Below are 14,247 nucleotides of genomic sequence, written 5' to 3'. Positions count from 1 at the left end.
TAAAAGCACATTGCCCCTGAGGCTACTCATATATCTGCCTAATCATCCTTTAAGCAGGGTTTCTCAACCTTGGCAACTTTAAGACTTGTGGACTTCAACTCTCAGAATTCCTCAGCCAGCTTCTGGGAGTTGAAGTCCACAAGTCTTAAAGTTGCCAAGGTTGAGAACCCCTGCAGTTTAAAGACTTAATATCCTTGTCCAATACCCAAGTGGAAACAGGTCTTCAGTGCTTCACAAAATGCTAGCAAGGCTTGGGCCATCTGGATCACAGGTGTATGCTGTTCCACAGGGAAGGCACCATGACAGAGATGTGTCTCTTGGTCCCATCAAATGATAATGTTTAATAGAAGGGACCTGGAGCATGCCCACTGTGTTGGATCATATGAGAAAGTCTCCCAGATCTGGGAGGCCTTAAAACACATAATACTCAGATTTAGTGTGAGCTTCTTCCTCTCTACAGACCCCCTCAGCTTCTGGACATCAACAATGAGCAATATTTAATTCAGAATTCAATAAAGATGAGACAGTGCACTGTTTTGGGTGTTGTATCTTTAATCAGAATCTTTTTAGCTATTCACAAACTTTATCACCACTGTACATACTTGTAGCTTTCTTGACAACACTGCAAAAGTGCTTTCCACTGCCTTTTTCCAGAATGCCTTTTCAACATCTCAGTCTAATTTACAGACTAGGTTTTCCCTGGCAGTCTCTCATCCAAATACTATCCAAGTCTGATTCTCCTTAGCTTTTCACCATCAACAAAATAACAAAATCTTTCAGATTGGATTGGTGGACATGGGGTAAAAACTGGTAAGTTTTCTAATCTATCCCTTGACCAATTTCCATACCTTGCACGGATTTCTATGGGTTCACTCAGGTGAAATTTTTGCTTTGCTATCAGGCAGTATGGTACATGGAAGACTGATTAAAATAATGATCTTTATGAAGACCTTAATACCACTTGTCAACTATATATTGAAATCTTTTTAAACGATTTTTGTTTGCATACAAACAGCATTTATTCCCCAATTTAGATTATCATCTTAATCTAAATCCTGTGGGTATCACTAGTCCAGCACCATGGTTTTTCTGTTTTAAGAGTACTTTTTTGTTCAGGTTGCTGATGCTCTTAAATCACAAACTGTTATGGAGATTTCTAGAAGCTGTATTCTCCTGTGTATCAGTGTACTTCAAATTGTTTTTTCCTCTAAAATAGCAATTTGCCAAAATTAAATAGGTATGCAAAATACCCTCAAGCACAAATCTTTATTATTTAATATTTTATGTGTTTGTTCTCTCTTACATCCACCAACAGTGTTGATGCGTTGCTCTCAAAAAAATTCTGCTTTCAGTTAAGTTGCACGTGGCAATTAAAAGGTGCAAGCTCAGTACGTGTATAGGGCAACTGAAGTAAGTTAGCTAATGAGATAAGAGTGGTTCTATTTTATCAAAACCAAGGAGATAAAAATTCAAGAGCAATTCTGGCTTATTTGAAGTTGTCTTTTCAGATAATGTAAACATCTTCAAAAGAGTAAGCTTATCCCCTGGGCATTTTTATTTACAGTCCTGAGATCAGCAATGAAGGAAGCTATCCAACAACCATGAAAAACAATTCATAATAAAAAAATAAATTAAATCTTGCAAAAGGTACCCTGCTTCAACCATCTACCTTCTCACAAGTTGGCCCTTCAATTCTTGGCTGGAGAGTTCCTAAAGCTTTCAGAAGTACATGCACTAGCAGTCCTCAGAGAGGTGGTACACCTCTTATTTTACGAATTATGTTTGCCAGTCGCTTGGCTAGGCCTCCCTTCTTAGGTTCTTCTACATGGAATGTTCTGGTCAGAAGATTATAAAAGGAGCCATAACACACAGCTACCACAGTGCAAGTCAGGCAGATCACATTATATGGCATGCTAAAATCTGGTGTTGGTAGATTCACCAGGAGGGGTTCAGTGTAGAGACGTACAAAGTAACTGGAGCCATCAAAGGAAGGAAATCTGAGAAAGAAAAATCAGCAGAAGCTTAAAATCAGAGGTGAAGATAAAGGTATTTTCGAGTCAAGCCCAACTTCTGGTGACCAATGCAATTTTCTTGGCAGATTACAGAACTGATAAACCATTGCCTTCCTCCAAGATGAATTTCAGCTTTGCTATCCTGGAATCCAGTAGTCCTGAAATTCACAGGTGGTCCTCCAGCCAGGTCCTAAACAGGTGATCCCATAGCTTCTGAGATCTGCTATGGTGAGGTAGACAGTGCCACTGGCTGAGGAAGATTAAGGATATATAACTTTTTTTCTGGCAAAAGACCTTGGGTTTTTTTAGCTGTGTCCAGTGCTTTAGCTTGCATAAACTACCATAAGCTTCATTTAGGCTTCGTTAAGGAATTGGACATTTACTTCATATGATATTAGCATTCAAATGGGATTACACATAAGAATACAACATAGTTTGGGCACAACATTCCCATTTATATCAAAATAATGACTCCTGCAAGTATGATCTTGCTTCATCAGCAAAGAAATACTCAAGTGACAGAGCACATGCACTGTTGCATGCAGAAGCCTTCCAAATTCAAGTGCTGGTGTTCCCAGTTAGAATACTAAGCAATTAAGAGAAAAAAAAATTAGTGTTTAAGAAACTGCAAACTTGCTGTCAGCCTTACCCAATCTGAAATCCTCCATAAAGATACTGCTCGACTTTCAATGACAAGTGGAACTGGAATTTCCATTGCTAAGCAATGCAGTTGTAAAGCATAATCACACTGCTTAGCAATGGCAATCTTGTTGTTCTAGTTATTATCTCTGTAAGTCATAGAATCATAAGGCTGAAGGGGATCTTGGAAGTCTTCTAATCCAATCCTCTGCCTAGTGCAGGAATCCTTATTCCAGCCTGAATAAATGGTTGTTCAATCTTTTCTTGAAAATCTTCAGCAATAGATTACCCACAACCTCAGGAGGCAGGCTGTTCCACTGATTAATTGTTCCCACTGTCAGGAAACTTCTCCTTAGTTCCAGGTTGGACATTCCTCTGATGAGGTTCCATCCAATGCTTCTTGTCCTGCCTTCAGGTGCTATGGAGAACAAATGGAAGCCTCTTCTCTATGATGGCCTTCAAATACTGGAAAATGGCTCTAAGCCTTTAACTGTAAGCCTTCTGTTTGTTAGGTTAGACCAGGGGTCTTCAAACTTGGCCCTTTTATGAATTGTGGACTTCAACTCCCAGAATTCCTCAACCAGCGTGCCTGGCTGAGGAATTCTGGGAGTTGAAGTCCACAAGTCATAAAAGGGCCAAATTTGAAGACCCCTGGGTTAGACATTCCTAGTTCTTTCAGCCATTCCTTGTGATCTTTGTTGGTGTTCTCTTATCATCTTTGTTGCTTTTCTCTGCACTCTTTCCAGGGCCTCAGCATCTTTTTTACGAAGTGATGACCAAAACTGGGCATAATATTCCAAGTGTGGCCTTACTACTACAGCGTAGAGTGGTACCATTCAATTCTCATGATCCTGATGCTATCCCTCTGGTGATGTCTTAGGTCAGCAGGCAGGTAAGTGACTGCTACAGTGTGGGGGAAGAAATGCACCCTGTGGGTTGGAAAGAGTGTGAGGGGGTTCATGAGAGGTGCCATGTGAGTGAAAAAGGGTGTGGTGCAAGCTCAGAAAGGTCTGGACAGGGCAATGTGGGTCAGGAAGGATGGGGCATGAGTTGGGGAAAGTGCAGGAGAGGTGCTGCAGGGATTGGGGAGGGTACACAGGGGTCCTGCCCAGCTGGAGGGTACACAGGGTATGGTGTGGGTTGGAGATGGTGCATCAGGTGCACAAATGCCATTGTAGTGTGAACACAGAGGAGTTGGATGGATGTATGGATGGGTGTGAGCTATCCCTGCAACCTGTGACCTTCTCTGCCAGCTTCTCCGCTGACCTTCTGAGGAAGCCATCAGGGAAGGTTACAAATGGCAATCAAATCATTGTGGAATGCTTGGCAACTGGTTTTAAGTACAAACCTGTTGCCAAGTACCCAGATCATAATCAAGAGACTTGATTACTAGTTGTGAATACTAGTTGTGGCAAGGTGGATTGTAGAGAGTAAGAAAGAAAGGTGACCTTGACAGAAATATGCAGGAATTTAAGCAAAACGGGCTGAAATATTTTTAAGTTCAGAGCAATAAGGTGGCATTTGGGCACAGCTCAAGGCAGATGCATCTCTCATTCAACAGAGCATAAGAGTGGAGGTAACAGCACAACCAGATTGTCAAGGTTTTGTTATTATAGCCAATCTCAATAAAAATAGCCTTCCTGGGGAGCTGACTACCTAGTCTGGTCTACCTAATGAAGTTGATAGGAATACACAAGAATATGCAAGAAACATCTTGGGGAGAGTGAAACAGATAATGACTAAATGACTAAACAATGCAAGCTGATATAAGCAGCTTCCAATGTTCAATAGCAGTACATAAAGTAGTGTCAACCGTACAGATTGCCCACTTTCCACCCTCCTTCATTTGCCAAAGTTTAGGGACTCACAGTGAAGCAAAAAGTGGTTTTATATCTTCATCTTCCTCTTTTATGGCAATGGTGCTTGGCACTAGGGCACTTAAGACAGATGGGCTAAAAACCAGAGAAAGAAAGAAAATTAAGGTTATAAGCCCCTTCAAGAAGACAAGCAATCAAGGATTCAAAGGGATGGAGCACAGACAACTCTTCGGCTGAGGACTGTCCCTGCTTACCTCACATAAAAGCCATGGTTGGGATCAGGTGTGTATTCAGTCCACTTGAGCAAGGCTCTCTCAAACTGGATGTTGATCTTTGTGACTGAGTTTGCTGGCAACTGAATCAACATTTCCAGGAGATGGGGACGCTTTCGGTCCTGTGCTGGCTGATAATGGATATAACCTAATACCAAAGAAATACAATCAGCATTTCAGAGAAATAAACAAAATCTTTCCTTGAGGTTCATATATTGAACCTTGTTTAGGCCCAGATGATCTGCGTAGCACCCCTGCAGAGCAGATCACACTGCTCCACTTTAACCCTTTGGAATGCTATCAGAATCTTCGGGATAACATTTTAATCTGTGAAAAAACATATCCAGTATAGGACTATACTGGCTCATTAAAAAGCCAAACAGAATAAAGTGGAACTTACTTCCAAAGCAACAGGCAATTTATTTTTATTTTTAATTCTTTAAAAAATGTTGTGCTAATTGTCCTAAGAAAATGTATAAAGATACTGATGAAATCAATACAGCTCAAACCCAAAGCAAGCATGTTATGTAGCAAATTGCTGTACTTGCCAAAATGGATATCCTCTACTGTACTACTAGCCATGAATTATTTCATCCATGTATTATTTTTAGATTTTTTAAAAATTCCATTAACCATGGTATAGTATCCTTCTGGGTCATCGGGAGTAATCGGAGTTGTGGGCACAGCATTACAACAATTTCCAAGCCCAGCTCAATCCAGTCAGTAGTCATGGGTGGCAGCTCTCAAGCTCTTATTAATGCCAATGTGGGCTGCTTGCTACTTATGAGTTGGGGACTTCTTGTTTAAACAGTGAAAGTTGCAATCACAAAAGCCCTTCATCTTATGCATCACTTTCAACCTTACCAGGACAGTTACCTTTATCTAGTACAAGTTATATCTGGAACAAAATGTGTTGGCCAGACTCTTAATAAAATAATCCTGTCAGAACAACAATATTTGAGTATGATGGCAGTTAAATGATTGGACATTTATACGGTTTAGTTATATATTGAGGTTTTTAATAATTGCACATTGTATTTTTTTTCTTTTTCTATATGTAACTTTGTTGTACATCATCCCATCTCTTGACTGAGGTAGGCTATAAATATTGTAAATAATTTTGCCTCTAATCTTGCTATGAGGCATCCTGTTCAGCATCCTGTTCAGCAGTTTTGATACAATTGGAATAAATAAATATACACATCCTACTTCTTTGTTCTGGGCTTATAAATCAGAAACTTATGGCTAAATGCAAATAAATATTATGAATAGTTACACGCGCAGATCGCTAAACTAGGGCTTAGAAAGTAAAACCCAAATATTGGCCCTGTATATTGGTCTCTCTCTGCTCAACTGACAGCTTTTGTTTATGTGAATCAGAATAATTGTGCCAGAGATTCTCTTTGAAACAATATAGAACTGTGATTTAAACAAGTGGGGATTTGAAGTCCAGGACTCAAGATCAGCTGTATAAGATTTCCAACATTCTGAAAATTATAACAATCAGTCCTAAAGGTGGATGGTAATCTTGGATAATCCTCTAGATTTAAGTATCAATGGGTACAAATTGGTTGTGGAGCAAAGGAAAAACTGAGCAACAATTTTGCATTTCCGCTGTTCTGCTCCAAAGGATTTCTTTTTCTAAAAAGAAAAGGATTAGAAGAAGCATATATTAGGGAGAATTTCTATCTTACTTGGTTTATTTTCCTTTCCTTTAGTAATAATGGTCAAGGTATGAATGTAGAGCCGTAGGTACCAGGGCACAGTCTCTAGCAGAAGTACAGGGAAAGCTCGATACGGATGTGTGTTATACACAAGAGTGCTGATTTCTCCTGTTTGGAGACCATAACCACTCACATAGCGCTGAGCATGGAGCACCGGTACTGTCAGGCCCACTGAAGAAAACAAATTAGACGAGTTAGAAACTCAGCTTTAGCATCTGTATCAAATGAAATACATCTAAAGCAAAACCTCAAAAGAAAATCTCCCATTTCCTTACTTACAAAGGATTTCCCCATTGTTTGCCTATTGGAAGCAAGGACTATTGTTTCCTACTTTTTATAATATGTGACCAAATCACTGCTCGATGATTTGGACACTTTTGTATGAGAGGATAATAAACACTTCTCTGAATTTCTAGAGTTTTCATACTGTCTCTTTTAAAAAAAAAATCCTGGATAGTTGGGAATACCATTAGATCTTGTACTGGTGTCCCACTTCAAAGTAAACAATATTTTGAAATATCCATGGATGAAATTCAGCTCTAAAGTATTAGGCCATAGGAGTGTGTGAGGAGTAATTAATTATTAGTCCTGGTTAATAGACTCAAATGGCATAGTGCAATGGCATCCTTTATTACCACTAAATAGCATGGGGAAGCCAGGAAATCACTGATCACTCACAATTATCCTGAGGCCGTTTCCATTTCAATAGCACATTGAGGTTGCGAGATGTGTTGAAGAGTGTTGGATTCAGAAGGTCATAAACTGCGTAGGTTCTTCTGTCTCCCTGGACTGACGCTTCATAGACAGATAAAGGAGCTGGAGAAACATCCAGGAACTCTTGCTCCTGAGAATAGAAGCAAACTCATTTGCCTTGTGCCAACATATCACATTCTCATTATACCACAGCTAGCTAAAATATGTTCAATACATCCTTCCTTGTGTGTTCTGGAGCAACTTATGTTTATAAAGGTAACTAGACACAATTTGTTGAGGCAGTCTCTGTGTATTCAGAATCACAACTGCCCAAGTTCTCCAATTCATTGGAAATTCTACCAATGAAACATTCTTTTTAAGCAGCACATGGAAATATGACAGCTGAAAAGCACACACAGCAAGTCATGAGTACTCTTTCTATGCGCTGAATGTGTGCACATGTAGGCAATCTCTTGAACATTTCTCCATCCTCAAATATCCATGAGAATAATTCTTCAATAGAGCATGTAATAACCATTTCAAAAGTCAATTAAAACATCTGAATATGTAATGGAACCTGTAATTATAAATCTTTACATATAAAAATACAGAAGCATGATCAACTAATTAAAAAAACTACAAATTTAGATCCACTAAAGCAGCAAAACCAAGTAAGATACCTACACCAAGTAGGATACTTCCTACCCACTACCAAAACTACAAAAAGAAATCTACAAAAACTAAAAATGGCATTACTATAAAAAAAATTATGCCTTCACTAACAACCAGATTTTATTATTGAAGCTATCAAGCATTTCAACTGCAAACAGCTAAATTCCAGAACACACCTGATAACCAATTGGTCCATTTACATGGGGAGCTTCCATCAGGATTTTTTCACCCACCTAGAGCTTAGTCTAAAGCCCATTTCAGGAGACGGTTACACTATGGAAATATAGATAAATCTTGTGCTGGAGAGGGCAACCTTTTGTGTCCCCGCCCCAGCTGTTATTATTTTGTTGCAGATACTGCAGATCACATTACCGAATTTGGTTGGGTGTATTTTAGAATTACATTGAGCACTCCTTCCCCTCCCCCCTGGCTTAAAACAGTTTACCTAAAAGAACCACTCAAAAGTCTACCAAGCCTTAAAAAACAAAAAGTCTTGGTCCCTCCAGTGGCATCATCCTGATCTCTCCCAATTCCTGTTTTTTTGTTTAGACTTATTCAGATTAAAAAAAAAAAACAGTGCTTGGTTTATTAACATTGCATCTATATTCAAACATGGTTGATAAAAAAAAATCTACCTGGGTTTTGCTGGAAATATCAACATAAACCTTGCTTTGAGACGCCAGAGGACAGGCTTCAGTGAGGGTACGAGAGAACATTTTTAAGAATGACCAATCTGAAGAGAGAACGACACAAGATCAGCTAAGAGATGAATCCGGACCAGCAGTAACAATACAGAGAGAATAGCCTGAGATACCTTTCTTTCCCTGGGCACTGGCAAAACTATCAAAGACAACAGTGAGGATCTGCCTGAGTTCCCAAGATAAACGTAGACAAGATTTGTCCTGAAACAAAAAGGCAAAGGAAGAAAAAAACATCCACATTTTAAAAAGTTAACATGTTAAAAACTATAGTAATTACAACATTTTACATTTAATTTTTAAGAGGAGCATCTTCCACTTAATTAAGGAACCAAGATTATAGATACAGCATTATCAGTCTTGGGCATTCTGCCCTCAACTCTTCCAGCTGATAGATGAACCAAACATCCAAAAACCCACCCTGCAAATGGGACGGATGTGCACAGCCTGGGAGTGGTAACTGCTGTGGAACAGTCGCTCAGCCTTCAGCAGAACAGCCAGGCCAGCCTGGAAAATAAAAAGAAGCCTTTTTCCGGGCAATCCAAAAGAAGTTTAGGAATTATGCAACTACTGCAAGTACATATGATACTCCAATTTAATTCCAAGTTACACATACCCACCAAAGAAGAGGCAAAACCCCTAAAGCAATCATCTTGCAGATATCCAACTAATATTTACAAGAATGAAAGAAGTCCAGGGGTCAAAGGACATGCTGCTGCTTCAAGGCTCCACTACTGCAGCTAACATACATCTCACCTTTGAGCTGCAAGGCAACAGCTTCTTCCAAGGTGTGAGATTTTCAGTGCATACAACTTCACGGGGCAAGACAGCATATCGTAGGAAACGATGATCTGTTACTGAATGAAGGAGCCAAAGATTAGAACCTTCCCCAACCTGGATTTTGCTAGGGATCATGGGAATTAAAAGTTCAGCACATTCAGAAGCCCCAAGCAGGGAACGCCTGGGTGAGACAGTTTATAGACATATGCATATCCCCTGTAAATGTCCATGATTCCAAAGATATACTGAAGAAATCTGGGCCTTGATTATTATTGAAACCTAGTCAACATTTAGCTTCTTCCTTTTTTATTATTTCTGTAAATAATATTATCCTACGTATAGTAGCATATGGTATATGGGTTATGATGTTGCTACTGGATTTCTTGTACTTCTTGTATGTCTCAGAACAGTCCTGGGGGATTGAGATGCAGAGAGAGAAAAAGAGAAACTACTGTTGAACAAGCAATATTGTTTATAAAATGTTTGAAGAAAAATGAAAATGCCTCAACTACGGTAACTCAACTGAGAACTCTTTCCTAGGGAGGCTGAATAGTACTTTCACTGAGGTCTGCAAAAGCCGTTAAAACCCTTTTTGTTCCTTGTGGTTTTCTAACAATTATTACCTCCATTTTTTTTTTTTTTTTGCTGCAGGCCATTTTAAATTAAAGAATGTCAGTGTTCTATATTGAAAATTGCCACAATCACAGTATCTTTAATGACTTTTTTCCAATTATCCAAGTATCCAGATTTTTTAAATAGCACTTTTCATTAAACTATTTTTGTTATTCATAAATTATAGAATTATAATTATAGAATTCGTTTTATAAGACTCTTTACATCTATAAGTAATAAATATGATGAATACAGAATTCATTTTATAAGACTCTTTACATTTATAAGTAATAAATATGATGAATAAACAAATATAAACTCACCATTCACCAGCCCCAGCGGTTTGAAGGATGCAGTTGGGATGATTGTGTTGGTGGAATCAATGAAGTTTAAAGAAGCACAGAATATTCCTGAGAGGATGTTACTAAGATCATTCCAAGCTTTGTCGACACTATAAAAGGAAAACATATAGTAAGCATTGTAATATGTCTGTGAAGAAGTTATCTGAAATTTAAAAGATATATTTGCTAAAACATTCAAAGCAATTTCATCTTTAAATTTTTAAAGATGTGTTTGTAAATTTACACATCATTTTAATGCTATTTTGATGGCAGAGAATCTCAGTATCTAAAATTTGAAAAATATACATCAGAAGCTTGGACCTTGTTGCCTAGAAACAAAGCAAGCATTAACAGTCAACAATAGTAATATACTATTGAAAGAAAGCCATGCTCACAATTTCTGATGGATTCACCCTAAGCCAGAGGGCAAAGGGTTTTTTTAACTGTTTTGAGCATACCTGAAACTTTCAGAATGTATTACAAGTACTCAATCTGTTGGTGCGTAGAGATGTCAATATACGTGCTAAGGCTAGTCATTCAAGATCAGCTCCACACTGACTTCCATGGGCTGTTACAAATGATATCTTTCTCCAAATACCAAGTTTTACCCTAGATTTGATTTCTGTTCTGAGGGGAATAGTCTGTGGATGGAAGAGCCATAGATGACTTCTTTTTTAGGGATAATCACTATTTGGTTAAAATTTATTCACTGAGGGGTACAGGGCTGATTATGAAACCCACCCATGGCAGCTTCTGGATCCCACAGAATTTGGTTACAGGTCAGCTTGCTTTGTCATTAAAACTTCTGATTGAGGCTTTGATGGTGGACTGGAATGTTACACTATCCCAACTCATAGGCCGTTTCACTCCTGTGTGACCTATACTTATTTACCAAGACCTTATTTAGGTCTGCTTGGTCTACTGAGGAGTTGAAAGTAATGAAGGAGAAAGAGTGGAGTATAAGTAGTGGAAATCCAAAAGCAAGTATGACTAGTTTCAGCTTAGAACATATTGCATTATGTTTGCCTTATTTTGGGGGGTGGTAAATGAGTTTCTTTTTTCCTCCTCCCTCACTGCATCTGCAGAAAAGAGCTGTCCCTGGGACTGCAGTCACCTGAGGCCTTCTACAGGGTTGTCATGCCCTCAGCAGCCAACTACAATAACTGATTTTTTTTTCACCCATATGCACAAGTAGATTGGAGACAGCATTAGTGAAAAAACTAGAAAAGATATCAGCATGTGATACCACTGCTAAACTATCAACTATCATTTATAAACCTGAACACCTCCCCATGATGGATTCATACAACACTAGAAGCCAAAAGAACCCCAAACTCAGATTATGGTTTAATATATGTGCAATTTATGTCCACATATGATGGGCATGAATAATGGATGATCAGATCAAGCCTTTCCCAGCTTTCTGGAATGTATTGCATTATATTTTCCACCATCCTTTATACATATGGTATACAAAAGTAACCAAATGCAAGTAAGCAAGCAAAAAAGGAAGGCTGAGATCACTTTTATATATTTGTTCTTAATTGTCACAACCCATGTAGGGTAAGTGGCTAAGGCTTTAGATTAGGATCCATGAAACCCAAGTTCAGGAACTCACTAGATTTACTGAAGCTTTCTTTCAGCTCAGCCTACTTCACAGGCTTTCTATTGAGAAAAAAAATCAGTTGGAGAAGTCTTACCCGGGATATAAGTAAATCAAATAAATACATAAACTAATGGAGACTATGAACCTACTTACTCTGAGACAGTGTCCTGGAACCAGACCCAAAGTTCTGCACCTGCAGGAGCTTGCAAGTAGGGCTGTCCCCAGCTCCGCGTTCGCCAGAATCCCTGAGTGAGGGAGAGGTGTAACTCGCGCACTGAATACTTTGAAATAAGCTGGCCCAGAGCCTTAGGGAACAGCCGGTAATGGGAGACTGGGAGAAAATGGAGATGGAACGGGAAAGCAAAGTGAGAAGAGCATCCCTTCTCTACCACTCCTATCTGCCCCACTTTTTATCTATTCCTCTGCAAGCATCTATGGAGATTCTCAGTCACCCAGGTTCATGGTTGTCCCACAGGTACTTTTTCAAAAGGCAACTGGACTTTGTTTTATCTTGAAAAAGTTTCACTTTTCATCCAACAACTGCAAAACGTCTTCCAGGAAAAACAAAGGAAGTCCAGTTGGCTTTTGAAAAAGCACCTTTGGGGTATCCTTCTGCAACTTATCCTCCAGTTAAAGCAACGGCTGCTATTATTCAGACTATTAAATAGATTTACCCCAAGCCTTCTGTGATCTGGCATCCTGTGATCTGGCATCCTCCAAATGCAACCACACACTCCAGAAATCCTATCCCAAACCTAGAGGGTGGAAAGGTGCTCAGTTGGAGAAGAAGGCATTTTTAGGTAGAAGCGAGCAGTTACAACAGGAAGGCAGCCCGCTATGGGGAAAGAGGAAGCTCTCCGCTATTTCAAACATTACAATCATTACTGGGATCAATAAAAACCATAGTCCCAAGCGGCAAATCGGGGAGAGTTCAGCCAGGCTGTAGAAAGGCTCCCCCAATATTTTGGAGAGGATTTGGAGGGTAGAGAATCGGTGCTTTTCTCAAGCTCCTTTTAGAAACCGACAGGCGAGCTGCTCCCTTTTCCTACAAATAGTGACTCCTAAGTGCAGGGAATCCACAGATCGGGTGCCCAGAATGCACATAAAAATACGGGCGTGCACAGCCCAGTCCCTGTCAAGACCCGACGGCTGGGCTACCCCGGGTCCCCGCGCCAGGTCTGCTCTTACCGCCGCCGCCACGCTGCAGGTCCGAGTCCCAGCGGGTGCGGAATTGGAACGTGGCGGCCACATCGCCGGAAGGCAGCGGACTGAGCACCAACTCTTCTCGCAAGGAGTCCCGGGGAGGGCCGGCGGCGCTCTCCGCCGACCCCGAGGCCCAAAGCAAGAGGCCCAGCAGCGAGACGGCCACCTCCATTCTCGCCGGGCCAGGAAGACGAAGCCTCGCCCCTCCCAGGCTCTAGTTGGTCGCCGGCAAGCCGGCGAGCCTTGGCAACACCGCCCTCCTTCTCCATAGAGCCAATAAGAACTCTTTTTGCGATAACGTAGAGACAAGAAAATAAAATGATATGTCTCCTTTTTTCTTACATAGGAATATTCCGAGTCCACAAAGGAGAAGACAACTCTAAAATGCTCTAAAATCCATGTTTCTTAACTTCCCACTTTTTAAAACTTAGGGAGGACCCCAAAAGAGCTTTTGTTTGTGTGAGTTATATTTATCAATATTTACCATATTATAAAATAAAAATGATTGCACTCATAGAATATTTATTTATCAAATTATTTAAAAATAATAGTATTAAATCTGTTGGATATTATCATAAGCAAAATATTTTTTACAGAACCCTGTGTTTTTAACAACAATAACGAGAGTGACATTCTTTTAATTTTTTTTGCAAATATTTTCAATATATAGCAAATAATTTTGATTTTGTGAACCATTGCAAGGGCCTTGGGGAAAACTTTGCTGTAAATCATCAGTTCTCAAGTGTGTCCTGGAGGTTTTCAAGATCCTTTCGGGGTCAAAGAAGTGAAATAAAAAATATTTTAAAATGTTTTTGTTTTAATTTCTGATACAGTAAATATCGACAGCTATAACCCACATACAAGTAGTTCTCACTCAATGACCATTGCCACAAAGAAGAGGGAGTCAAGCTATTTTCCAAAGCGCCTGAAGGCAGGACAAGAAGCAACGGATGGAAACTAATCAAGGAGAGAAGCAACCTAGAACTAAGGAGAAACTTCCTGACAGTTAGAACAATTAACCAGTGGAACAACCTGCCTCCAGAAGCGATGAATGCTCCAACACTGGAAGTTTTTAAGAAGAGACTGGACAGCCATTTGTCCGAAATGGTATAGGGTTTCGTGCCTGAGCAGGGGGTTGGACTAGATGACCTCCAAGGTATCTTCCAACAGTATTATTA

The 14,247-nt window shown here is 39.7% G+C and overlaps 1 protein-coding gene across 5 annotated transcripts; it reads right to left on the bottom strand.

Annotated features, from left to right (window-relative positions):
- Positions 1-532: 532 nt before the first annotated feature.
- PIGT (phosphatidylinositol glycan anchor biosynthesis class T) lies at positions 533-13,275 on the bottom strand. 5 transcript variants are annotated; one of them, XM_039351336.1, is made up of 13 exons: positions 13,055-13,250; positions 12,541-12,621; positions 12,020-12,111; positions 10,243-10,370; positions 9,284-9,384; positions 8,948-9,034; positions 8,644-8,731; positions 8,465-8,562; positions 7,143-7,308; positions 6,435-6,635; positions 4,723-4,888; positions 4,520-4,603; positions 533-1,997 (listed from the first exon to the last, which is right to left on the bottom strand). In XM_039351336.1, exons 1-13 carry the CDS (start codon positions 13,115-13,117, stop codon positions 1,745-1,747), a joined length of 1,608 nt encoding a protein of 535 aa, XP_039207270.1. In that variant the 5' UTR covers positions 13,118-13,250; the 3' UTR covers positions 533-1,744. The 5 variants fall into 5 exon arrangements, 4 of the variants coding, with proteins under 4 accessions (XP_039207270.1, XP_039207269.1, XP_039207271.1 ...); XR_005557681.1 differs by lacking the exon at positions 12,541-12,621 and adding an exon at positions 2,948-3,069 and having other exon boundaries at positions 1,866-1,997; positions 12,020-12,197; positions 13,055-13,275; XM_039351335.1 differs by lacking the exon at positions 12,541-12,621 and having other exon boundaries at positions 12,020-12,197; positions 13,055-13,275.
- Positions 13,276-14,247: the final 972 nt, after the last annotated feature.

This window comes from Crotalus tigris, unplaced genomic scaffold (assembly GCF_016545835.1).
Source record: "Crotalus tigris isolate CLP2741 ecotype Arizona unplaced genomic scaffold, ASM1654583v1 scf7180000018371.15429387391:27106975, whole genome shotgun sequence".
NCBI lineage: Eukaryota > Metazoa > Chordata > Lepidosauria > Squamata > Viperidae > Crotalus > Crotalus tigris.
The sequence above is the reverse complement of the archived record's forward strand: the minus strand, read 5'-3'. Positions and strand labels throughout refer to the sequence as shown.

What these genes read in the sequence shown, in the direction of transcription:
- PIGT (XM_039351335.1), bottom strand. Translation starts at nt 13,241, where the DNA reads ATGGAGGTGGCCGTCTCGCTGCTGGGCCTCTTGCTTTGGGCCTCGGGG. An exon ending in ATATTTCCAGCAAAACCCAG is followed by an intron (nt 7,309 to 8,464) that starts GTAGATTTTTTT and finishes TTCTATTCTCAG; the next exon opens with GAGCAAGAGTTCCTGGATGT. An exon ending in GAAACGGCCTCAGGATAATT is followed by an intron (nt 6,636 to 7,142) that starts GTGAGTGATCAG and finishes TGTTTTCTTCAG; the next exon opens with TGGGCCTGACAGTACCGGTG.